We start from the raw sequence: 27,374 nt of genomic DNA, 5'->3' as shown, positions 1-27,374 counted from the left end.
TCTATGGCCCCATACAGACTGCCAAAATAAAGCTGCTTCGGGTCACTTTGGAGGTATGCTGTTTAAATGAAGCAAGCACCCTAAGAGTCTGAAAGCTGCACCAAAGCTGTGCTCCAGTGCTTAGGACTGGATCATAGCTTTGGCACAGCTTCCGGACTCTTAGGGCATGCAACATTTAAATAGCACACCTCCAAACTGACCCAAAGCAGCTTTATTTTTCCTGTCTATATGGGGCCTATAATACTGACTCTAGTGCATTTAATTACTTTCCCAATTAAATATAGTACACTTAACACTTTCCCAATGAATTCAATCAGCAAACAGCAACACCCGTTTTAAAAATCTTGGGCATAGAAGGGGGCCACTGAATCCCAGAGGCTGTATTTTGTTCATCCTTGGGCTAACAAAATTCTCAAATTCAACATTTATATTATTATGAATAATGATAACAACTTTATATACTCTGAATGATAAAGAATGGACACTTATACAGCCAAAACAGTAAAATCCATGTGCTAGGGCAAGACACCATCAATTTCAGAGGAAGCCCAAGTTTTCAGAAGTACAATTCATTTCCCAGCGGAGAAGGTGAGATCCTCCTTAGAGTCAAGTTGTTCTTCCCATGTGCTCCTAGAGGCCGGGAAACAATTACAGAGTCAAAAGACCCTCCTGCCCCCCAATGGGAGGGGCAACCCACAAGTCAGCTGTTGGCCAGCCTAAGAGGAAGCAGGCTCTGACCAGAAGGAAGTCATCATCAATTGCAAACATAGAACAAAGAAGTCTGAGCCTAGCACCTCCAGAAAGAGCATCCAACAATTCAACAATCATATAAACATATTATGTTTTAAAAAACAAAACAATACACCAGGATATATTTGCTTATTTTATTCCATTCTGCCTGCTATTCCATCCAAAAGCTGTACATTTTAGAGTTTAACCTGGTTGAAAAGGTTGCACAGTGTGTGTAGCAGCTATTTGGAGATGCAAGATGCTATGCTAAGAGACTACAGAACAATATATTGATTTTGAGCGCATTTTAAATATTTAACGTCTTCCTCTATTTCTCAGCATGTTTATTTTTACTGTTTTGAACCAAATGTATTACAATTATGTTTATCTTTCAGTGAACAAACATATTACCTTAGAGTCTTTTACTAGGTAAGCAGATCACATTTAAATCTAATAAGATTATCTCCAATTAAGCCACAACAGGTTCAGCCAGTGTTTTCCCAATACAATAAAATTCCTGTGCACTAGTTGTAGAACACTACTGAAATTTAGGTCACTGTTTGTCTCTGAGAAATGAGTTGTTCTGAGACCTGTAGAAAGAGACCAATTATTAATGTTTGGGGGTCAGGACACATTCACACTTTATGAGATCTTAAGAGTATAGCCTATCACACTTATCCATGACTCATTTGGGCTTTGCAGCCTTGCTTGCAAGCATATGCTTAGTTGTATCTATCTAAAGTTTGCAATGCTGTAACCATCAAATAATAAATAACCACACTAATGTTTGTTATACCGATTTCAACCCATAACCTGTTTTTAATTTCAACACTGAGACAAGACTCCTCATGAACTGCACGGCTTGCATACTTAGTTATTAGTAACCATGATGCAAAACAGGTACTTTAAAAGGTGGATAAATATATTACAGAACATATTCCAAGAACATGCAACATGGAACAAACCCTGATAAGGAAGCTGTTCCGTTAAAGGTTACATAGGCCAGCATTTTCCAATCACTGGCATCATATGTTGTACTATGTCCTTTTATAGATGCCCCAACAAAGAGCTTCACCATACAATACTATATGGGTATATTCACTACTCTTTAGACCCATAAAGCTTATTCTCAGCAAAGTATGCACTCAAACACATTTTCTTTCCCATTATTTAGACTGACTCCTTCAGTTAGATAGCTTCTATAGTGGGTTTTTTTTAAAGCTTTCTTTTTAAAAGATTAGCAGGAAAAGAGGAGATTATCTTCAAAATAAATCCCTTTATAAATAAAACTACTTCAGTCCTTTAGTAAGAGGCACCACCCTTATTCTTGCTGCCCAGAGTCCTTCTTTGTACACATCTATTTCTAACAGGTCTCTGCCATGTAAAACCCTCATCTTGATCCTCCCAGTTCACAACCTTTCCTTACATGATACGAGTTTTTGACAACTATAATGAACTCTTCATTACCTCTTGCTTGAAAGGCAGGCCATCTTTCTTCCATTTTTGCCTTAGGAAAACACATTTTCCTGTCACTGCTTCTTACTTCAGCAGATATAAACCTCATTAGATGAAACTAAACATCTGGGCTGGTAAATGGAGAACAACTCTTCTCTCAGGCTTGGTTAAAAAGCCCACACTCCAAACTGCAAGCCCAAATTAAGAGAAAATACCAAGGAAAGTATGGTACGCACCAGAATCCCTTGCTGACCACGAGTGAACAGCAAAACAGAGTGAAAAGGGGACAGCAGATAAACCTGCCTCACTAGCTAACTCCCAAGTTCTAAAAGCACAAATTATAAAGCACAAACAGGCAGAAAGGGCAGCAATGATGTGCCTGGGAAAAGGAGGCATGTCATCGGCATGTGCAGACAGTTCGGTAGGACTTGGGAGCGTGCCGATGCCCCACTCTCCCAAGCCCTAAAATTGGCCTTAGGCCAGCGCATAGCACCAGTCTGTACCAGGCCTCAGTAACCAAAATGAAAACCATACAAAAGTGGAAGCTGGTGAAAGAAAAAGTAATTTCCAGATGTATTTTGGCAAAAGCTTTCAAGTAGTCTTCAGAGGGTTCAAATTGCTTTTGTTTACAAGGCTTACCTGACCAACTTGTTTCATTTTACAGGTACCTACTGGCTCTGAATAAAGGTTTGCTGATACATGTTGATCCACCCTTCTGCTTTGGGATGTAGAAAGCTATCCCTATGCTTTCTCTCTTACGTGTGCCTCCCACACCAAATTTTCTGTTAAAATAGGAATGTAACACATCTACTTTCTTAACAGAGGCCTGAAGCAGAAGGGCCAAATAAAGAGGCTTCTGGCCACTTCACATGGCCCAAAACCACTGGAAAAAGGAACAGCGCAAAGCCACAGTCCTGGAGTGATCAGGGTGGGAGTGGGCTGTGACTGCTCCTTTTGCCCTGAGTCTACCTGCATTTGGGATAGGTATTCCTGGGCAAGTGTGAGAAATGAGTAAAGGAATGTGTTTTACCTATGTGTAATGCCTTGGGCCCTTCCTGGGAGAAAGGTGGCATACACATTAAATAAATAAATACATTTGGGAGTGGGGGGGGATGCTTAAATGATTCTCTAAGCAGGTGTGTCCTAGGTATGCAGAACCATCCTCCACATCTCCTGGGCTTGGAAAGGAGGCTACAGAAGTGCCAATTACAGCTTTCTGGCATCTCTGTCAGCTGATGACATCAAAGGCTTCCTGTTTTGTTTTAGTTCTGGAAGCCTGGGAAAAATGTGATGTTTGAAGAGATAGCATGGATGCCATCTTCCCATGGATGTCAAAGATATTCTGCAGCAACAGAGGAATGGATGAGAGCAAGCATGGCACAGTGGCTTCAAAACGCGGCTAGACGTTTCAGGACTCTGGACTCTCACCTGAACCACTGGCACTTTCAGGGTGGCCTTAGGCAAGTCACACTCTCTTAGCCTAACACAATTCTCGCCTAGAAAAGCCTAAACCAGGGTCACAAATATGAGAGAACATGGAGGCACATAACATACACATAGCAATCTATGCGCTGTATAACTTCTCCCCCAGCAATATCTTGAGATGGCTTCGCTTGTAACTGAAACAACCAAGAAGCAAGAAAGTGGTTAGACTTCCATTCCAATTCCCAAAGCAACACCGATCCCCTCCAAGTTGCAAAGCCCACACCAAGCCATACGCCTGAATATACAATAGCTATGTTCTTAAAGGAAAGACATTATAGTTCCCTAGGAGAGCGTTTTGAGAGCACTGCGCATCAAGGTGTGTGTCTGGGCAGCCAAGTCCCCATGGACTTCCCAGGGTTTTCCAAGGGATGAAATATATAGCCACAGTCCCTGGTATCCACTGGCGGTCTCTTATCCAAGTACTGCTAACCAGGGCTAAGCCTTCACACAGACAAAGAGTTAAAGCGGTTCCAAACCGGGTTATCCCTCCAGTGTGGATGCAGCCTCAGAGGGCTGGAGGCGCGGGGATCCCGCTCCCTCCCCTTCCCAGGGTACCTGCTGGTCTCCAGGGAGGAGTACCGCTCCGGCAGGATCTGGAGGCAGCGCTGGAAGAACCGGACGTGCCGCTCCTTGAGGAAGTCCAGCCGCTCTCCGTCGCCGAAGCCTCCCTCCGCCTCAGACACCGCCGCCATCTTGGGCAGCCGCCGTCGCGCGCAGCATCCGCAGGTCACGTGGCCCGCCCCTTATGCTAATGAGAGCCCTCAATGGGCAGGGAAAGGACGCTCGGCCACGCCCCTCCTGCGGCTCAAGGGGGCGGGGCCAGGCAGCTCCCAAGCGCCTTTCGCTTTCAGCCGCTGGGCTGCTCCTCCTCCTCCAGGGGTCAGTTGGGGGGCGGGGCCGGACGTCCTCCTTTTCCCGGACACGCCCTACATTTCAGCCTTCTGCCCAGGAGCATGCGTTTATATTAATAGTACTGTTTTTGAGCTTTTGTTTCTCTAATGCCCTACATTTCCAGGAGGGGCTCCCCATTGGCCCCCGTTCTGAGCATGGCTTTAGATTAATAGTAGTGGGAAAGGGGTTAACTGTTTCTTTTCTCCTGTCCTCCATTTCTGATGTCAGCATTCTCTCAGACGTTTCAAAGCGTCCTCTGTTTTGAACATGAATTTGTATTAGTAGTGCTTTTTAACTTTTTAGTTTGCTAATGTCCTCCCTTTCATCCCTCTCTCCAGCAGGAGCTCCAAAAGCATCCTCCATTTTGAGCAGGACTAAGAGGCATGGGTTTATTATACTTACCTGAGTGCTGCTTTTTAGCTTTTAATTTTCTAATGTCCTCTTTTCCTTGAACGTCCTCCATTTTGGGACACTGTCTCCTCCTTTGCGGTGAGGACATCTGGGCACCTAGGGTTTGGGGAGCCTTTTTAATATAACAGATGGTTTCCTGGAAGGCAGTGGTCCCCAAACTTTTCTTGGCTACCACCAGCTTTCGTCTTGGGCAGCGATGACCCTAGTAGCCCACCTCCAGCGCATATGTCTGGATATCAGGTCTGTTGTTCTACTACAAATTCAAAACAAACAGCCTTGGTCACTGCTCCCTTTGCAGCTGGTCTTCCTGGGAGTGGCGACTAAACAGGCTGGGTGAACAGGAACCTTCTCAGCCACGGACCGGGAGCAATGGATGTGAGCTGCAGGAAAAGAGATTCCACCTCAACGTTAGGAAGAACCACAGTGGAACACACTCCCTCAATGGAGAGTGGTGGAGTCTCCTTCCTTGGAGGCCTTTAAACAGAGGCTGGATGGCCACCTGTCAAGTATGCTTTGATTGAGAGTTCCTGCATGGCAGAAGGGGGGTGGACTGGATGGCCCTTGGGGTCTCTTCCAATTCTCTGATTCCCCTCCAGCAAAGGCCAGTGCAGCCAAGAGGCCTCTTGGTTGCTGCTCCCAAGGCGGCCTATACAAAGGGAGAAGTTTCTCCCTGGTGAGGAAGGACCCTCAGTCCTTGGTTGGAGTGAAGATGGGCACAGCCTGTGTGTGTGTGAAGGGGGCTTACAGAGGCCACATGCCCTGAACTGGAGACTGGCATGGCGACATTTTAATTACAAGAGCCACTCCAAAGCAAAGGGCTCTTTCCAATAATTGACCCCAGATACTCCTCCTCATCATCCTTTCCCAGAGACATGAGTTCAGCACAAAACTTTGTTGGGAACAATGTCCCTTTAAGACAGTGAAAAATAGTTTGCATGGCTGTAAATGAGACGTAACAACAGGTTTTGACCCTTAGTCATTACCACTGTATATAAAGGTAAAGATAGTCCCTTGACATGAATGTCTAGTCATAACCGACTGTAGGGGGAAATGCTCATCTCCATTTCTAAGCCAAAGAACCAGCATTGTCCAAGGACTGCTCTTGTGGTCCTGTGGCCAGCATTACTACACCGAACGCTGTTACCTTCCCACTGAGAAGTGGTACCTATCAATTTACTTGCATCAAACTACTAGGTTGGCAGAAACTGGGCCTAGCGACAGGAGCTCACCCCATCATGCAGCACTCAGGCCTCCAACTGCCAATCTTCCGATTATCAGAATTGGCATCTTAACCACTAAGCAACTGAATCTCTGTATTTAAGTGCTGTAAAACCCAGTGTGGCTTGAAGTTAGTGGCTTGGAGTGAAGTCAGTGTGTTGTTTGTAGAGAGTGAATTTACTGTATATCAGCCAGTGAATGTTGGAGAGAGTTACAGGAGAATTTGTATATAATTTGTACATATTGAAACAAGTGATCAAAGCCTCCCAAGGACTTTGAATCCAACTGTGTCTGTGCATCATTCCAGGTTGGTCAGTGCAATATTGTCAAATACTACTAACAGTTTGTGCTTTCACATTCTGTTGTGTAAATAGCAACTGTTGAGGTCAAGCACCTCAGACAGTGCTGATAGTTGGCTTCTCTAGTGGGCCTAGTTTAAAAAGTAATAAACAGTATGGGTTGGAATAGGGAAGGCCAGGAACAACTTGTTCTTCCTCAAGAATGGTTACTGCTATGCTTGTTGTTCTGTGCCTTCAAGTTATGACTTACAGCTACCATAAGGAGAACATATCATGAGGTTTTCTTGGCAAGTTTATTCAAAGTGCTACTGCCTTCCTTTGAGACTGAGAGAGTGTGACTTGCCCATGATCACCCAGTGAGTTTATAGGGCCAAGGCAGGATTTGAACCCTGGTCTCCAGAACATAGTCCAGCACTTAAATTACTACACCAATACTGCTATGTAAGACATTTCTATTTTCAGTTCTCTCAGTTCAATTACTCTGTCTTTTTGCTGCTTGTATTTTTAAGGTAATGAGACACACTAGAATACCAAACCATTAACCATATTCAAGATGAACTAAGAATGTATTATGAATATTATAACCAAGAAAAGCTACTAATTTTTATTCCAGATGACAAAACCAGAATGCATCTGAGGCATCTGAGGAAGTAGACTTAAGTCTACAAAAGCTCACATGCTGCCAACTTATTTCTTTCAGTTAGGGGCTGGGCTGAGCACACAGCCCTGAAAGGGTGGCCTCCAGCTGCCCCTGTTACAACCAGATCGGGGCTGCAGCAACTGCATGCTGCAGCCCCAAACTAGCCTTTGCATGGCGTAAAAAGAGACACAAAAAGCGGGATAGTCATGTATTGGCAGTGCTCCTTTGGTGCTGTGTCATATGTATGCAGTGCCGGAGGAGCACTGTGACGTTGTGCGATGTGTGGCGTGTGCCATCACGCCACCCTGGGTGCAGAGCTGGGGCGTATGTTGTGTAGACGCTATGCCCAAACTCCTTCCCCAAACCAGCGCAAAATACAGGTCTGCACAGCCTCTGAGTCTCAAAGATGCTACAAGTACTGTCTATATATGACAAGGCCTATGTTGCTAAATTTATGTTCCAGCAAGGGGAGAAGAAAACGCAAAACAAGTGAGAATGACTATGTGTAAGAATGACCATGTGGAGAAAAGGGTGTAATAATAATAATTATGCAATTTTACATAAAGTAGTACATATTGTAATTAGTGCATGTAATATGTTATGTCTGCTCTTTTATTAACATGACATAAAATTCATGTGTACATAACTTCACTTTCATTACAAAATGAACATCCTTAAATTCTGCAACTTTCCTTCAAAATATATAAAATAGCAAGTAACTGTACACATGTATCTATTGTCTAATATTTCTTTCAGCAGATATCCAATTACAGCCCTTGTCGCCAGCTTGGGATAGCCCTATAAAAAAAAATACTGGTTAAGTATATTTTAATGACTTTGATTCACCATTCAAATATCTTGTTGTTTCCTTACCTGTGTGGAATATGCAGAAGTGGTCCTGAGCCCTCTGGTCCAATCTCTTTCATCCGTTCTTCCCAAACTTTAGTAGGTCTGTACAACCTATATGGGTCCCGGGTGACATTAAGTTCAACCTGTTGTATGTGAAAAAAATTAAAATAATAAAAATATACTTGCAACAAATAATCCTGTAAACAGCTTGACAGCAGTGCCACTCACAGTAGAGTCCCCTGATGACTGCTGGTCCCTGAGCCATTGGCTGCCAGTCCTTAGCAAGTTTCCAGGAAAGAAAGAATTGTAGCCAATGGGTACAAAAATAGCACCAGTCTGTGACACATTGGAAAAAATAACCGTCAGAGAAGTTTGGGAAGCATTACTCTAGAGTGTTCTTGTCATTTTAATGTTTTTATAATATTTTTTACAGATATTAAGCAGAGAACCTTAAATATAATAATCTAAAAACAAACCATATGACATATTCCTAAAATAACCTAGATGAATTCTGAATTAACTAAACCTTTTTCCCCACATAATTTATACATGTTTTTAATACTACTGAAATTATCTCCAATTTTCCTTAATCTTTCATTTCATTGTTCATCCATGGACAAATAGTTATTACTCTTCTAATATTCTGTAATTAGCAACCAAGGTGCTATGATTAAATTTTTTACTCAACATTTACTTCTAAAGACAAGACCTCTTGTTATTGCTGGTAATAAAAACAGTTTCATGGATTGTTCCAGTTACTGCTACTCAAAAAACCCAAAAACAAACACACAAACAAAAAATACCCCCAAAACTGGAACCAACTATATTTCGAAACAACTGGTATAATCTTTTTACAGCAGTGGTTCCCAACCTTCCTAATGCTGTGACCCTTTAATACAGTTCTTCATATTGTGGTGACCCAAACCCATGAAATTATTTTTGTTGCTACTTCATAACTGTAATTAAATAGGTGTTTTCCAATGGTCTTAGGCAACCCCCATGAAATGGTCATTCAACCACCAAAGGGGTCCCGACCCACAGGTTGGGAACCACTGTTTTACAGCTTCTGAAGGAAATGTTGCTTAGTAAGATTTTACAGCTTAGTCTTTACACACCACCTTTGACTTTTCCACTTTTTTCCTGTTACATTCTGGAATTGAAATTAATTTAATACCTATTGTTACTACTGGATATCTGTAAGATATTCAGTACTTGGAGGTACAAATAACGTATTTTAGCACAAAAGCTGAGTAAACAAAAACAACTTTACACTTGTTGGCTGCATAAGTATTCACCCCTGAGAATCTACCTTTGGCAGCAAGTATAACTCTTGAGTCTTTTTGGACAAGTCTCTACCAACTTTGTGCATCTGGATTCTGCAGTTTGTGACCATTCCTTCAAAATTACTCTAACTCTCAGTTTGGTTGGGGACCATGGTTAAACAGTAACTTTCAACTCTTGCTACATATTCTTAGCAACCTGAGGCCTGAACTTTAACTGCACCCTTCTAAGAGATTGTCTGCATGAGTTAAAGAAACAGTCCTGCCCCATTTCGAAACCTACCTGTTCAGATAATGCACATGGCCAAAACAGGGAAAAGACCCAAGCTTGCTCTGGAGTTTAGCACTGGAGCAAAAAAAATCCTAGTTTGCTACAGTTCAAACCAGGAAAAGCAAACTGGCAAAAGCAAAAGCACGTGAGTAGGCAACTGCATCACTGACTCATTGCACACCCCATGGAGTGAAATGGCAACAAACATGTCAGGTTATCAACAATACAAAGGATTTAATAACGACATTAACAAACTAGCTGGTTCAACGAAGTATGGAAGATGGAGAGAAAGGGTATGATCCATGATTGTGCAGTGCCAGTGTGTCACTGGGTGCACCAACATGTCATGGGGGCAGTTGATCAAGTGGCTGGTTGCACAAGTGCGCTGTATTTAGCTCCAATGATCTTGCCCAGTTTCCCAGCCAAGGGAAAACATCCTCATAATATCTCCTATCATCATGATTCACTGTAGAAATTATGTTCTTATATTATCATTGTTGGCTTTGCAACACACATGGTGTTTTGCCGAGAGGAAAGCTCAGTCTTACTCACCAAGAACAAGCCTTCTCACATATTTTGCTATATCTCCCATATGTCTTTTTGCAAGGTCCAAATGGGCTTTGATAACGGTTTGCTTCAGCAATAGCTTTCTTCTTTCCACCTTTTCATAAGTGAAGCTTTCTGCAGCATCGTTATCCCATGGGCTGTTTATCACATCTCAGCTGCACATCTCCTGCTCTTTCAAAGTTATTGCGAGCCTCTTAGTTGTTTCTTGGACTCATGCCCTTATATCAGAATTCTGGTAGGTAGCTTTTGCTAGGCAAAATTGTGGTTGAACATGATTCCCCCCCGCTCCCCATTTTATTATAATGGAGTTAATGGTGATCTGAGGCAAGTTCATGGTTTGGGATCTATCTATCTATCTATCTATCTATCTTAATTAGCCAAACATGACTGGTGCTTCTCACAACTTTCCCTGAGACTTGTTTAAATAGCTCCTTATTCTTTATAATGCTGTTTGTTTAGCTGTGCTTTCCAGCAAACTCTGGAACCTTTAGAAAGTGGAGATCAGGTGGCACTAGAATTGAACACATTAAAATGGATTCCATTCAACTACTTATGTGACCTCTGGAGGCACCACAGTTTATTTAGGCATGTCAGAACGGGGTGGGGGGGTGTGTGTGACTACTTAGACAACCCAAAAATGCCAGCTTGCTTTTTGTTTACTTAATTTTTGTACAGTAAAAATATTTTAGATCTGCACAGGGTTGGATATCCTGTGGACTCTTCTTGTCCACTCTTCTTGCCATCTGCAGATTTGAGTTTCTGTGGATGACAAGCCCTGTTGATTGTAACTGAAGCATGCACATGGCCATGCGTACACCATGCTGCCATAGAAATCAACAGGACTTGAGGTCCCATTTTTTTTATCTGCGGGATTGTGTGTCCGGAACGGATCCCCACCGATACAAAAGGACGACTGTGTGTCAAATAGTAACAGCAGCAATTATATTTCTGTTCCAGGCTCTTTAACAACAAAATTTGGAAAAGTGAAAGGTAGAGTGAATATCTATTCAAACACTGAAAGACATGTTTATCTTACCGCTATGCAAAAGGATCTTGTAGCACCTTTGAGACTAAAAAAAGGTGTGTAGAATAAGCTTTTCTAGACTTTTCACATTTCATGAAGTAGACCTAGTCTACAAAAGCTTTTGCTACAAACCTCTGTCTGTCACTTATACTGCAGATATAAAACAGTTTGACACCATTTTAACTGCCTTGGTTCCCTCCTATGCAATTCTAGGATTGATAGTTTGGTGAGGTAGTCAGCCTAGTCAGAGAGTTCTGGTGCCTCACTGAACTACAAATCCTAGGATTTTGTAGGATATATTCATGCCAATTAAGGTAATGTCATCTGTTTTATTTCTGCAGTGTGGATACACTCTTAGTTTCAAAGGTACCACCAAATCCCTTTGCACATTCAAACACTAACATGGGGCCTGTACAGACAGGCCAAAATAAAGCTGCTTTGGGTCACTTTGGAGGTATGCTGTTTCAATGATGCAAGGCATCTTAAGAAGCCAGAAGGACTGGAGTGCAGTTTTTGGCCTCTTAGGACGCATGCATCATTTAAACAGCATACCTCCAAAGTGACCCGAAGCAGCTTTATTTTGGCCTGTCTGCATGGGGCCTTTGATTGACTAATTGGGCTTATCCTCAGGAAACTGGTGATACAGGCCCGAAGCAGACAGGCAAAATTTCCAGCTTCAGGTTGCAAATAACACACCTTCCTAAAGTGGCCAGAAGCAGTGCCAAGGGCACGCCGAACAGGGAAAAGCCAACACAAAAAGGAACAAAAAAAGCTGCTCCTGGTGGCATCCCATTTGGGAGTGCAGCATCAGCAGCCCACTTCCAAAGCAGGCCACCCAGTCACCGCACTCCCGCGCCAATCAGGGACAACCAGTGCTGGAGCTGCTAGAGGCCACTCCAAACTGCGAGTCTGTTTCACCCCAGAGTTGCTGCTAGAGACTAACATTTTAAACATGCAGAGGGAATAATCTTCACTAAACTGAGGCGGACTACACACCGCCATTTAGTACGTAATGAATACCTACTAGGGTTAGGAAGGGGCAGTGCTTCCGCACCCCCCTAACCCTAGTACGTTTTCTGTACATACAATATGGCAGCGGCCGTTCCACACGGCGGCCGCCATATTTACCTATCAGACGCTGTGTGTCCGCACGTGTCGCGGCGTCTATGACGTCACGAGTCCACCCCTGGCGCCTCGCAACGTCATAGAGGTGCCGCTTAAAGAAGCTCCATTTTGTAGCTTCTTTTTCGGTCCGTGCAGGAGCCGCGCGGTGTGGCTACTGCGGCTCCCGCACGGAGCAAACGGCGGCGGCAGCAGACCGCCTCAAAGCAGCAGTTTATAACCCGCCAGAGTTAGGTTTTGACTAGACATGTATACCTCTCTTTAAAAGGGCAGCAAATAGATAGGAGGAACATATTTACTTATCTTATGCTGAGAGTAACTAAACATAGTGAGAAACTTTTGTTAAGCACAACATATTAAAGTATTACCTTCTCTCTCAACTTGGACAGTCTTTTTTCTTTCTCTACTTTCTCATCTTCTTTTGCCTGTTTTTCTTGAATCTTAAGCTCAAGTTTATGCAAATCCTGAAAAAAATACAATAAAAAATATTTCAAACTCCAGTGTAATACAAAACAGCTACTAATACTGCAATAATTTTACAGTGCTAGCCTTTGGCAAATAGCTTATTTTCCAAGAGAAGGTTAAGAGGTGATATGATAGCCCTGTTTAAATACTTGAAAGGATGTCATATTGAGGAGGGAACTAGCTTATTTTCTGTTGCTCCAGAGACTAGGACCTGGAGCAATGGATGCAAGGTACAGGAAAAGAGATTCCACCTCAACATTCGGAGGAATTTCCTGACAGTAAGGGCTGTTTGACAGTGGAACAAACTCCCTCAGAGTGTAGTGGAATCTCCTTCCTTGGAGGTTTTTAAACAGAGGCTGGATGGCCATCTGTCAAGGATGCTTTTAGATTTCCTGCATGGTAGGGGGTTGGACTGGATGGCACTTGCGGTCTCTTCCAACTCTATGATTCTAAGAGTAACCGTCAGCAAAGCCTCTGCACAAAATGGCCATCACATATAGCATAGTTCCAACTCTTCATTCACCAATGAACAGTGCTGCATATAGAATTTTATTTCCATGCAGGCACACTTCCTTCCCCAACTCAAAGAGAAAAGGAACAAGTAGGAATATTAGATATATTTTACCCACAACCCTAATGGCTCATTGATTGTTTTGGGTCTCAGTTCAAAGTGCTGGTGCTTTTATACTTTGTGTCATGTACAGATTAGGATTTTACTAAAATGGACTCTTCTCTCCTGTATCAAACAAAATATCTATAAAGATTTACATTACAGGCTATTCTGTAGGTGTTTTGGAAGCAAATGGGTTGGTAGCTAAAGAGTAAGCCTTTTTATAGCGGTTTCACCCCACCTGTTGAAACCCTTTTCAGAGAGATTCTGCTGTCTCATACCTTGTAATCATGCCATGCCAGGCAAACATATTTTTATTTTTCAGGTTTTTAACATTTATACTTTTTATAGTTGTAGTGTAATTGTGCATTGTGGTGCTGTTTTCTTATATTTATTTATAGCATTTCTCCTTCCCTCGTCACCAACAAGCTGCCTAGAATGTCAAAAATATTAATATATTTACTATTTTGTAAGCTGCTCTGATGATATCAATTGGACACTGAAGACTAATGGTATAGATTTCAGAAATAAAATGTTGCAATAACAGCTATTTCCTTTCTTTTACCCACTTGGAAAAACAAACAAGCCTCAGCCTGTGGAAAGCATCCATAGCCTCACCATAGAGACTGGGCATTAGCTTGTGTTTCCAATATCTTCACTCTTGTAGGGGAAAAAAGGCCTATATTTGTCCATATTTCTAGCAGTGAAAGAATGATGGAAAAAGAGAAAAGCAAAACTAATGGCACTGTATTTTGTGGGGAGAAGAAGAAAGGGCTGATCGGTCTAGGCAGCTGGGCACATCCTTCCAAACTGATCCCCCACCCCACCCCCCACAAATAATACAACTTTTCATTCAAGAGGCAGCATTGTGATGGTTTATCTCACCCACTGCTTCTCCTCCTGGACATTGTAGAAAGGAAAAACAACTCAAGATGAGACCTTTAAAGCAAAGAACATGCATTCTGCAAACAGCACATATAGCTGATCCCCCTCTCCTTCCCACCAAAGGAGGTGTCACATTTTACTTCCAGAATTACAGGAAAAATGAGTGAGCACAATTTTGTGTCACCTCAATCTAGGTTTTAGTCACTCCAGATAAATCTGTATTAGTCATTGTTCTGAAAAATCCATGAAAGAAATATTTTGGGCTATATGTGACCTTTTTCTCCCAGCAGAAAATTGTCACCAGATCACACACAGTAATAGAAGATAACAAGCAAAGAACATATGGTACTCAAACACAGCTCACAAAGTAACTATGGGGGAGACAAATGAGTCGACTTACTCGCTCTTGGAACTTAAGAATTTCTTCTGCTGCAGTTTTTTTCCTCTCTTCCCTTTCAATTTCCTCCTTTTTTTCTTTCTCAAGTCTCAACAGCTCTTCCTGTGCCCTTTTCTGTCTACTGTAATTTTCCAACAGCAACTTGATTTCAAACTGCCGCTGACGTTCCCTCTGTTTTTTCTTTTCCTTTGCTTCTTCCTCTTGTAGCAGAGTGGCTTGTTTCATTGCATATGCAATTGCTTTTTGCCTTTTCCATGCTTCAAGTTCAGCCAATCTTTTTTTCCTTTCTTCTTCTGCTTTTTGCTTCTGAGCTTCTTCATGCTGAAGTTGACCTGCAGTGAGCACTTCCTTTGGTTTTTCCTTTTGGGCTAAAATTTTCTCTTTCTCTTCTTTCTTTTTCATCTTCCAATTCTGAATGGACTAGAGAACAAATTATGGTGTAAATCCAGTTTTTAGTCCCACTAGAACAAGCCCATTAAATGAACAGAAACTTAATAAGCGTTCCAGATGCTGGACCATAGTTCCCAGCATTCTTTGCAATTTGCTATGCTGTCTAGGCCTGATTTGAATTGCAGCCAAATGTCATTTGGAAAGCATCACTTTCCCTACTATAGTTCTATAATTTTTTTAAAAGTGTTTAAAAAATGTAAATATTTATATCATGCCCTAAATCATAAGTTTTCAAGGCAGTATAGATTTAAATTCCTTCCATTTTTATAGATTTTATAGATGGCAAATCATAATCTCCCAGCTCCAACAACATATCAGGAGCAGCAACTGGACTCTGGGGAAGAATGTTTATTTCCACACACAGGTGCAAATATAAACAGACTGCTTGGAAATAAGTTCCACTGAAATGTAAAAGGTGTCATACCAATCAAAATTATAACAACCAGCATAATCCAGAAAGTAAAAAGTTATGCAAGCAAGGTCATACCAGCATCATCAGTACACTAAACTTTGTGATATAAATGGCCTTATCATACAGGAGCTACCACCATGTACAGAAACCTCTGCGCACAGAAAATGTGTTCCCATTCAGGATCAAAACTCTGGGGCTGCCACCCCTCTCCTAGCCAGATCGAGGCCACAGCAACCTCACACCGCAGCCCCGATCCGGTCTTTTCAGGTTGCAGTGCCACAGCCGTGTTGCTGAGGCTATAGGACACTCCTTCAGCGGTACGTCATATGGACGCAGTGCCGGAGGTGCGCCATGACTCCATGCACCATGTGGAGCAGAGTGCGGCATCAGGCACCCTGGGGGGTGGGCGGAGTCGAGCATGCTTCGTGAAGACACCATGCCCTGACTCTGTCTCCATGATGGGTCTCTCCCATCAGTCTGCACAGCCCCTTTATTACCTGAAAAAACCTGCATCTTGTAATGCTGTTCATATAACCTTTGATTAAACTAATGTTTCTACTTTTAATTTATTTTTAGTGACTATAATAATGAAACTCGGCAGAAACATGGCTTCAGGGAAACAAAAAGATGGTGGCCACAGCTACAGATCCCTACAGTGAAGGAGGAGTTGAAAGGGGACAAGAAACTTCTGCAGTAGTCAACAGGCACCTCAGCACCAAACTCAGTGGGCAAGAAAAGCCAAGAATACAGAAGGCAGTGGTAAAGACAGTTGCTGGGACAACAGCAGGAACAGCACTAAGGTTGCATCTGCACTGCAAAAATAATCCAGTTTGACACCACTTTAACTGCCATGGTTCAGTGCTATGGAATTCTAGGAAGTGTTGTTTATTGTGGCACTATAGCTCTCTGACAGAGAAGGCTAAATGTCTCACAAAACTACAATTCCCAGAATTCAATAGTATTGAGCCAGAGCAGTTAAAGCAGTCTCAAACTGGATTATTTCTGCAGTGTGGATGCAATTTAAGATGAACTTCAATAATTGAGACATGATATAGGTGGGGCTGGAACCTCCCAGTTGTGACTCCTGGAAACCTCTCTAAAGTCACAACTGTAAGGAAACAAAAAAGGATCCTGAACTGTGGCTAAACATGCTCAACAAGGATAAACTGCCAGTCTATATAAAGACCAAGAAAGTTGGAAAGAACCACCAGCTGGTGGACAGTTGGGTGGCTATGTTCTCTGAAGGTACAAGGACTGGGCATGGGATAATAAATGTCAAGAGACAGAAGTGTGTGGTTCTGCCCAGAACCAACAGAACACATACCACATTTCAAAAGAAATGCCAGTTCACTCATCCTCTTTGTGACTCCAAGGACACAACATGTACATATTAAAAGAACACCATCATGTATATCTACTAAATATTTAACAGATAGTAAGTAGGTCTTCCTTTCCAGCTGAAGAAGAAAAATCATTGTACCATAAAGAGCTGGAAGTGAAGAAAAGGGCTAACTGTCTGCATCAGTTCCAAAACACACACTATTGCAAACTGGAAAAATGCTTTAGTTACTGCAGCAATTACTCTCTTACCTCCTTTTTCCGAGCTTCTAAAATTTGAAATTCTTGATACCATTTTTCATGCTGCTGAATGTCCTCCCTTGTTCTGTCAGGAAGACAGTCAAGAGCTTCATCTATATATGATGGTTTTCCTTTATGCTTTACAAATATTTTCAAAAAGGTTTGATGGTCATATTCATCCCAACCACCTTGTCTCCCTCCTGTCTGCTGAAGGAATCTTTCAAGGTCAAGTACTTCTTCAGGCAGATGGCTTTGAAGATCTTTTTCCAGAGGAAGTAAGCTTTGTTTGAATATTCGTCTTGTTATTGAAGTACCCAGTGCCCATTGCTCCATTTTTCTCTCCACAGCATTAAGTTCATTAGTAGCAGACTTTTCTTCTCGCATAAGCTCCTCATAACTAATATAATTATAAAAGTAATTAATAACACATTTGCTAACAGCAAAGTAATACAAAAAGCAAAGAATGGTATGACTAATTCTGAACTTGTGCCTACATGTTTCAGAAATGTTTGAAACACAGGAAATTTTCAGAAGCAGTTCATGATGTAGCATAAAGTATGCTTTTTAGGGTCAAACATGCCAATGGAAGGAACTATGTATTAAGGCAGTAAACAAGGAAAGTAAAGAAAGAATGATGACTTCATTAAGTCATGCAAATATAAACATCCATTAAACCTGTTCATGGAGTTAAATGGACAGCTTTCTTACATGCAACAAAATTGTTTTTAAAATCAACAAAGCAAAATGAAATTTGTCTTTCCTTAAATGTTGATTTTACAGCAAAACAGTAAAACTAAAGAGGAAGGGTAAAGGTAGTCCTGTGACATGAATGTCTAGTCCTAACCAACTGCAGAGGGTGGTGCCCATCTTTACTACTAAGCTGAAGAGCCAGCACTGTCCGAAGACAGATCTGGTGGCCATGTAGCCAGCATGACTTCACCAAATGCTATCACCTTCCCACCAAAATGGTACCTATTTATCTATTTGCATTTGCATAATTTCGAACTGCTAGGTTGGCAGAACTGGGACTAGTGACAGGGGGCCACCCCATCATGCAGTACTCGGGCCTCAAACTGCCAAACTTCCAATTGGCACCACCCCCTACAGTTGGTTAGAACTAGACATACCTTTACCTTTACCTTTCCTCTTTAGTTTTACTGTTTTGCTGTAAAATCAATGGTTAAGAAAGACAAATTTTATTTTGCTTTGTTGATTTTAAAAAAAGATTTTTGCATGTAAGAAAGTCATGTGACCAGCATGACTGCACCAAACACTGTCACCTTCCCACTAAAGTGGTACCTATCTATCTATTTGCATCTGCATGCTTTCGAACTGCTAGCTTGGCAAAAGCTGGGACTAGCGACAGGAGGTCACCTCATCATGCAGCACTCGGGCCTCAAACTGCCAACCTTCCGATCTTCCGATCATCGGCGTCTTAACCACTAAGCCACCGCATCTCTTGAGGAAGGGAGGACATAGAAATATTGCACGATATAACATCTATAGGTTCAGAATTAGCATTATGCAAAGTACTGCTATGTTCAAGTGTAATGATTAGGTTTAGAATCAGAGCACATAAAATACCATAGAACAGGTCTTTCTTGCTGGCTGTGACCAGACTCTAAAACTCATTCTGAAAGAGGATGTGCCTTGTCCTTGTTTAAAAAGTACTGTCATAACCTTCCAATCCAGGAAGGACTTTGGGTCATAAATCTTTTAAGATGAACTGTTTAAACTGCTGAACTTGCAGTAAGGTCATAACTTCATAAATTCAATTTCATTAATTGTTTAATGGTCTTTTAAATAAGGTCCAAAACACATTGCAGAAAGAATCCAGTTTGAGTCTGCTTTAACTGCCCTGACTCAATACTAGGGAATTCTAGGAACTGTAATTTGATGAGACTTTTAGCCTTCTCTATCAGAGAGCTCTGGTACCTCAATAAACTACAATTCCCAGGATTCCCTAGCACTGAACCAGGGCAGTTAAAGCAGTCTCAAACTGCAGTGTGTTTTGGACCTAACTTTTATATTTATACTTTTATTGCAGTTTTTGTACAGTTTTTAATTTGTATTGTTTTAACTATGTTGTAAGCAGCTTTGTGTTACATTTTGTTTCACCCATAACTGGGAAAAAGGTGGGATGTAAATGAATAAAAAAGTAATAAATAATAAAGTATTTGAAAGAAACTAGTTTTACAGCTGCTAACTTCCACTCTTTTTTTAAAAAATGATGCTTTTTAAGATATTTGTTTTCATTATTAAGATTTCCTTTTTTTGGTAGTTAATCATTCTGAGCTCTAAGAAAGATGTGTTGTTAATACTTTAACTAAACATAAATACACACATTTGTCGCTGTTCTTCTTTAAAAGCATGTATTGCCATTTCAGCTTCCTCCATCATTTCTCTTAGTTTGTCAACGACTACAGAATAAAGGAATATTATTTAGAATAAAGACATTTAAACATACCAAATATTATAGGAAAAGTAACACATTTTAAAATAATGTAAAGAACAGGGAAATCAGAGAAAACCAGATTTATATTTTAAGTTTCCAATAGCTGAATATCCTGCAAAATCTACCCAAATTTATCCCAAGAACAGCTATGTAATCATAGATGCATAGAACCATAGAATTATAGAATTGGAAGAGACCATAAGGGTCATCCAGTCCAATCCCCTGCCATGCAGGAACACACAATTAAAGCACCTCAGTAGATGGCCATACAGACTCTGTTTAAAAACCTCCAAAGGAGGAGACTCCATCACACTTTGATGTAGTGTGTTCCACTGTTGCACAGCTCTTACTGTCAGGAAATTCCTCCTAATGTTTAGGTGGAATCTTTTTTCCTGTAGTTGTATCCACTGCTCCATGTTCTATTCTCTGGAGCAGCCGTAAACAAGCTTGCTCCATCCTCAATATGACACCCCTTCAAATACTTAAAAAGGGCTATCATATCACCTCTTAACCATCTCTTCTCCAGGCTAAACATACCCAGCTTCCTAAGTCATTCCTCAAAGGGTATGATTTACAGACCCTTCACCATTTTGGTGGGCCTCCTCTGGACACGCTCCAGCTTGTCAACATCCTTTTGGAATTGTGGTGCCCAGAACTAGACACAGTTTCCCAGATGAGGCCAGACCAAAGCAGAACAGAGTGGCACTATTACTTCCTTTGATCTAGACACTATACTTCTATTGATGCAGCCTAGAATCTTATTGGCTTTTTTAGCTGCCGCATCACACTGCTGACTCATGAATCATCTTTACCAACTGAACATCATCCTTATAGACAACTAATAAGGGTGCAGGAGTCCTGTTCTCATCTGCATCTCGCTTCACTGGCTTGTTTTCTCATTTCCATCCATCACTGCTTAACTTGAATTAATACAAGATGGAAGAAAGCAGAATAATAACATCATAAGATGGGGAAATTTACTAAGGTTAAACAAAGGCACAGCTATTCAAAAATTTTGTTTGCTTAGAAAAATCATCAGTATAAGACTTACATTCTGGTGTTGGTTTCACATCTTTTAGCTGTCGCTGAAGCCCCTTAACATTGTTATGAATTCTGGCTAGTTTTTGCTGGATTTTAGCTTCTGTGTAAAAAAAAAAATCCTATCACTTTCTCATTTTAAACTATTTTATTATCTTTTTTTTTTAGACAGACTGCTTTTTATAGATTTTCATAGACTATATATTTCATAAGAGAGCCAACACGGTGTAGCATGTTGAGTCAAAATGCTTCAAAAATGTGATTTTATTAAAAGGCTTTCCTACATTTTCAAATTTAGATAATAAAAAATGTGTATATGCATCTTTTTTTAGAGGAGAGATCTTTTAAACTATTTTGCCAAAAAAATTATGCTCATGTGTTGTTATACAACAGATATAAAAGTTGCAGAAGGCTCTTTCCTGTTATTAACAAAGTAGTAGTGGGAGGTATAAAATAAGGAAAACAACATTTTACTTTCTTCTTTCCGGTTTTTAGTCAGTTTATGTTCCAGTTCTTCCAGTGTGCAATATTCCATTCTAAAGTCACTCTTCTTATTGAAGATACTTTTATCTTTTTTGATATTCACCAGCCTGGGAGAGGAACACATATTTAACAAATTACACAATAAATATTAAGATCACTTAAATGAAAGTTTGAAAGTTCTGTCTAGATAGGTCTCTTTGTAACAAAAATTAAAAGTCACTATTCATTTTAATTGGTCCATCAAAGGGGTAAATTATTCTAGTAATATGCAGATTAATAATGCAGATTAACAAACTACAATCACATCATTTTTAGAATAATATAAAAGTAATAAATACAAACTACCATTCACTGATGGACAAAAGAGTAGGAGGGGAGATATCTGGGAGCAAGTGGTTTAATCTTTATATTCTTTTCCTAACTAAAATGCCTTGGAGGTTAATTGCCTTGGAAGCTAACACATATAAGGACAACACAGTCAGGGTTCTCCAGAACAACCCCAGCAAGAAGTCTTTGGAAATGCCATTTATGAATAAATATGGCATTGATTAAAACCGTAGGAAAAATGACATTTTGTAGAGCAATTATCAGTAAGAGAACATAGTGGCCAATGAAGTATAACATTCATCAGTAATTTTACATCTTTTAAAATACCATAAACATTATGAATTGACATTTTATTATTTAATGAAGGTAATAATATTTCATGAATCTCTTTTTCTTTGACCAATCTTTGCCAATAGTTTGCTGTTATCTTATAATTTTTTAGGGTATGAACTTTATACCATTCAGTGGGATTTCTTTCTGAGTAAGCATGCATGGGATTGAGCCACACATTTTCTAAACCATATAAAATTCTATTGGAAGGTCACCCAAATGATTCAGAATAGATCTCTGTAAAGCTGAACAAGCTATTGGCATTGAAGAATATTAATCTTCATGTATTCAGAGCTGTGTTCCTTCTTATAATGCCTCTCTAATGTTAATGTTTCCTTTGTTACCTCAAAAGCATTTCCTCGCTGTTTTAGAAAAATTAACTTCATTCTAGAATTTGATTCTAAAATTTATCTGGTCTCTAAGGGGTAGGAAAGCAGCCAGACACAGATCCGTTATGTCTTAGCACAGCAGCTGGTGCGAACCCTCCTTCCATGCTCCAACTGCCACTGGAACATGCTCTGGCCTCTCAGAACAGCAGGCAGTATCTGACAGACTCCCTGACAGCCATTCCCTTTTCCTTATGTGTCATGCCTCATTTACACTGCAAGCCTAAGGGTAAGGAACCGTAAAATTAATGATCTGTAAGTCACCCTGGGGACCTTTCTAGTTGAAAGGCAGAGTATAAATACACTAAATAAATAAAATAAATAGATGTAAACTTACTGATTCTTTAGCTTATCTCCTGTTCTAAAAAATTCAGCTTTCTTAACTTGGTCAGCTTTCATCTTCTGGTTCTGAAAATGTTGAACAGCACTTTTATCACTGCTGCCGTTCTATAAGGAAAATAGTGGCAAGAAGTTTTGTAATGAGAACCATTATAGTTCTTCTTTAAAAGACGACAGTGGCTGCATCTGCATGGAATAATGCAGTCTGGCAATAATAAATAATAAAATAATAAAATGTTTATTTATATACAGTGGTACCCCGGGATACGAATTGATCGTGTTACGAAATTTCCGGGATACGAAAAAGTTAGATTGGAAAAAACTGTTCCGGGATACGATTTTTTTTCGGGTTACGAAAATTATTTCGGCGCGAAATTCAAACGCAAAGCGCGGCTAGCGGCTTTCCAGCGGCTTTTTGGGTTGCGAAATTACTCGGGTTACGAACGGAGCCACGGAACGAATTAATTTCGTAACCCGAGGTAGCACTGTACCGCCCTATCAAATACCAGGGCGGTTTACAACATCAATACATAATACACAATTAAATACAAAATTAAATACAGATTAAAACCACAATTCTGCCAGCGGCCACACTGGCTAGGGGGAGGATCAAAGCATAGTCGGGGTAAGTGTCAGGGGAATGCCTGCTCAAATAGTAGGGTCTTCAACCCTTTCCTAAATTGGGCTAAGGAGGCGGCAGCACGGAGTTCGGCTGGCAGCGAGTTCCAGAGGTTAGGGGCCAAGATGGTAAAGGCCCTCTTTGATGTAGATATTAACCTTGCCTCTGGCACGCTTAAGCGCAGCTGTCCAGATGATCTGAGTGTGCGGGGCGGAATGTATGGGGAGACGCGGTCCGCTAGATACCCTGGGCCCAAGCCATTTAGGGCTTTATAGGTAATAACCAACACCTTGTATTGCGCCCGGAAGCGAGTAGGCAGCCAATGGAGGTCTTTAAGCACCGGTGTTATGTGACTGGCCCTGGACGTGCCAGTGACCAGTCGTGCTGCCATGTTCTGCACTAATTGTAGCTCCGGGAATGGTACAAGGGTTGCCCCATGTAGAGCGCGTTGCAGAAATCCAAACGAGAGGTTACCAGAGCATGTACAACCGTTTCAAGGTTCCTCCGGTCCAGGTAGGGACGCAGTTGGCGTATCCGCCGAAGCTGATAACAAGCACTCCTGACCGTCGCATCCACCTGAGATGTAAGATGGAGCGACGAGTCAAGGAGCACCCCCCAAACTGCGTACAGAGTCCTTCACGGGGAGCGTGACCCCGTTCAGAACAGGTGGAACCACCGCCATCCCTGGGCCAGGAGAACCTATCACTAGTACTTCCGTTTTCTCTGGATTCAGGCTGAGTCTATTTTCCCTCATCCAACCCATTACCGACTCCAGGCAGCCCACGAGAGGAGAGATGCCAACCCCGGTCACTGCATCAGTCGGGGACATAGAGAAGACTATTTGGGTGTCATCAGCGTACTGATAACACCGCGCCCCATGTCTCCGGATGATCTCTCCCAGCGGTTTCATGTAAATGTTAAAGAGCATGGGAGACAGAATGGCCCCTTGAGGGACCCCAGATGTTAGGGGCCTTTCATCGGAGCACATGTCTCCCAGCTGCACCATCTGGGACCTCCCAGAGAGGTAGGATCGGAACCACTGGAGCGCAGTGCCCCCGATTCCCACCCCTGCCAGGCGCCCCAGAAGGATACCATGGTCTATGGTATCGAAAGCCGCTGAGATGTCCAAGAGCACTAACAGGGACACGCTTCCCCTGTCAATGCCCAGACGGAGATCATCGACCAAGGCGACCATGGCCGTCTCAACCCCGTAGCCCGCCCGATAGCCGGTTTGAAATGGATCAAGATACTCCGTTTCCTCCAGGATCGATTGAAGCTGGATTGCAACCGCCCTCTCGATCACCTTCCCCAAAAATGGCAGTAGCGAAACAGGCCGATAATTATTATGCAACAGGGGGTCGAGGGAAGGCTTTTTCAGCAAAGGTTTTACAATGGCCAATTTTAAGCTGGATTGAAATTGTCCTTCCCCCAGAGATGTATTTATAATCCGATGCAGTAAAGAAATTACTGCCGGGCCCCCCTGAGCCGCTAGCCATGAGGGACAGGGATCGAGAGAGCAGGTCGTCTTCCGAACACTTCCAAGGATCCTGTCCACATCCTCAGTACTCACAGACTCAAACCGATCCAGTCTAACCGAGTCCACGGAAGCTCTGGATACCTCTGTTCTAGGTTCTGCTCTAATACTGGGTTCAAGACCTTCGCTTATCCGAGAGATTTTATCCGCGAAGAAGTTGTTAAATTGGTCACAGCAGGCCTTGGTCGGTTCAAGGATCTGGTTCAGGGCAGGAGGTAGCTGGGTCAGCTCTCTCACAACCCTGAACAACTCTGCCGGACGCGACTCCGCGGATGCGATACGTGCATCATAGAACGAGTTCTTAGCTGCACGTATCGCCTCTCCATAGTCATCGAACAGACGATCTAGGAGAGTCTGGTCGGATAAGCGCTGGTGTTTCCTCCAGCGCTGCTCTATCCGTCGCAGAACCCGCTTCCTTGCCCGGAGATCTTCCGTGTACCAGGGCTTTCTCTTGGAAGCAGGCCTGAGAGGGTGCTTGGGAGCGATACTGTATATAGTCCTGGAGAGATCAATGTCCCAGGTGTTAGTCAGGGCATCAACAGTATCGCTGTCATTTCCAACCATATAACCCTCTAGGGCTTCTTGGAACCTACTGGGTTCCATCAGCCTTCGAGGGTGGACCATTCGAATAGGTCCACCACCCCCGGGAGGGATCTGGGTAGAAGCCTTGATCTTTGCCTCCACCAAGAAGTGATCCGTCCATGACAGGGGGGAAATATTAGATATTTCCGCCCACGGATTTTCCATCTCCGAACAAAAGACCAAATCGAGTGTATTACCCGCAGAATGCGTAGGACCCTTAACCAGCTGGGACAGGCCCATGGCCGCCATGGTCTCCATGAATTCCCGAGCCGCACCGGATGGAACATAGTTGGCCGCGAAGGGGATGTTGAAGTCGCCCAGGACAAGTAGCCTGGGCGTTTCCAACAGCAGCTCCGCAACCAACTGTGTCAACTCGTTAAGGGAGTCTGTTAGCGCACGGGGTGGCCGATACACCAACAAAATCCCTAGACTGCTTTAACTGTCATAATAATAATAATAATAATAATAATAATAATAATAATATAATTTGTTTTATTTATATACCGCTATTCCAAAGATCATAGCGGTGAACAGCAAGTAAGCTAATTAGCAAGTAAGCTAATTAGCCCCCAACAGTCTGGGTACTCATTTTAGCGACCTCAGGAGGATGCAAGCCTGAGTCAAGCTTGGGCCCTTTATGCTGGTCTTGAACTCGCAACCTTGTGGTTTCGAGTGAATGGCTGCAGTACAGGCATTTAACCACTGCGCCACCAGGGCGCCATGGGTCAATGTTATAGAATCCCTGGGATTTGTAGCTTGTTGTAGCACTAGAGCTCTCTGTCAAGAAGGCAAAGTATCTGACAAAACTACAAACCCCAGGATTCCACAGCGATAATGCAGTTTGACACCACTTGAAGTGCTGCAGCTCCATCCTATGAAATCCTGGACTTGAAGTTGTACAGGGACTTTAGCTTTCTCTGCCAAAGAGCGGTGGTGCCTTAGGAAACTACAAATCCCAGAACTCTGTAGGAAGGAGTGGTGACAAACTGCATTATTTCTACAGTGTAGATGCCCCCTCCTTCCTCACATCCAGTGAAAGCAACAGTAGCCTTCTGGAACCTGTAGCCTATCATTGCATTTATTGATGAAAACAGGTGCATCTCTCATCCCTTAAAGTACATCCACAGTGCAGAAATAATGCAGTCTGGCACAACTTTAAGCACTTAGCTCCATCTTATATGGGATCCTGGGATCTGTAGTTTTACAAAGTCTTTACCTTTCCCTGCCAACGAATGCTGGTACCTCCCAAAAGTAAAAGTCCCACAATTCTGTAGGATGGAGCCATGGCAGTGAAAGTGGTGTCAAACTGCATTTTATTTCCATAGTGCAGATGCACCCTAACAGTAACAAGCGTTGGATGAGACCACGGTCCAAAACACACTGCAGCAATAATCCAGTTTGAGACCACTTTAACTGCCCTGGCTCAGTGATGGGGAATCTTGGGAACTGTAGTTTTGTGAGACATTTAGCCTTCTCTGTCAGAGAGAGCTCTGGTTCCACAACTCCAAGGATTCCCTAGCACTCAGCCAGGGCAGTTAAAGCGGTCCCAAACTGGATTATTTCTGCAGTGTGGACCTCAGACTAACTTCAAGGAGAAATCGATGCTTCAGGTCTAAATAATAACAACAATAATAATACGTAGAGAGATCTTGTGGCACCTTTGAGACTCACTGAGAGAAAGAAGTTGGCAGCAGGAGCCTTTCCTAGACTTCAGTCTACTTCCTCAGATGCAACAACAACAACAACAACAACAACAATAATAATACCAACAAACCCAGGATCCAAACAGGCTTTCCTTGCTTTGCTCAACAAACACACTCACACACACACAACCCCCAAGAAAAAGCCACCGTGAGCCCAACAACCGTCCCACATAATGCTCTTTAAGGGAGGAGGCTGGGGAAGCAGGGAGAGAGCGATGAGGGGCTCAGGTGGGCCGCTTTACCTGGCGGCCCTTAGTTACCCTCCCCGCCGCCGTTGCTAGGGCGGCCATCTTGGAAGGCGGCCCCTCCCTCGCGCTCAGAACGACGGACCACGTGACCCCGCCTCAGCGGGCCTTCTTAAGGGCCAATGGCCTCGCGCCTCCTCTTTGCCTTGGGAATCCCCAATGGACGCTGAGGCAGCGCTTTAACTCTTTGTTTGGTTCTTTGCTATGGAATTCTGGGAGTTGGAGTTTGGGGCCCACAACAAACTCCAACTCCCAGAATTCCATAGCAAAGAACCAAACAAAGTTAAAGCTCCTC

General features: G+C 42.4%; 2 protein-coding genes across 6 annotated transcripts in view; both read right to left on the bottom strand.

The window, feature by feature from the left end:
- PGGT1B (protein geranylgeranyltransferase type I subunit beta) overlaps positions 1–4,400 on the bottom strand; it is a 35,392-nt gene extending 30,992 nt beyond the window's left edge. For both annotated transcript variants that reach the window (XM_042451498.1, XM_042451499.1), the window contains exon 1: positions 4,225–4,400. In XM_042451498.1, coding sequence (XP_042307432.1) covers positions 4,225–4,361 — 137 coding nt within the window. In that variant the 5' untranslated portion in view covers positions 4,362–4,400. The remainder of the gene's footprint in view (positions 1–4,224) is intronic.
- Positions 4,401–7,722: 3,322 nt separating this feature from the next.
- On the bottom strand, positions 7,723–27,160 carry CCDC112 (coiled-coil domain containing 112). Of its 4 annotated transcripts, none has more exons than XM_042454863.1 (11): positions 27,077–27,160; positions 22,395–22,504; positions 21,006–21,121; positions 20,545–20,634; positions 19,383–19,458; positions 17,051–17,435; positions 14,602–15,018; positions 12,610–12,705; positions 8,206–8,313; positions 8,002–8,120; positions 7,723–7,926 (listed from the first exon to the last, which is right to left on the bottom strand). In XM_042454863.1, the coding sequence occupies exons 1-11, from the start codon at positions 27,122–27,124 to the stop codon at positions 7,896–7,898; spliced, it is 1,596 nt and encodes a 531-aa protein (XP_042310797.1). In that variant the 5' UTR covers positions 27,125–27,160; the 3' UTR covers positions 7,723–7,895. The 4 variants fall into 4 exon arrangements, with proteins under 4 accessions (XP_042310797.1, XP_042310798.1, XP_042310800.1 ...); XM_042454864.1 differs by lacking the exon at positions 27,077–27,160 and adding an exon at positions 26,803–26,835; XM_042454866.1 differs by lacking the exon at positions 22,395–22,504 and having other exon boundaries at positions 27,077–27,154.
- Between the last annotated feature and the right edge of the window lie 214 nt (positions 27,161–27,374).

The sequence above is a fragment of the Sceloporus undulatus genome, chromosome 2, assembly GCF_019175285.1.
Source record: "Sceloporus undulatus isolate JIND9_A2432 ecotype Alabama chromosome 2, SceUnd_v1.1, whole genome shotgun sequence".
Lineage (NCBI taxonomy): Eukaryota > Metazoa > Chordata > Lepidosauria > Squamata > Phrynosomatidae > Sceloporus > Sceloporus undulatus.
This window is presented reverse-complemented; position numbering and strand designations above follow the sequence as displayed.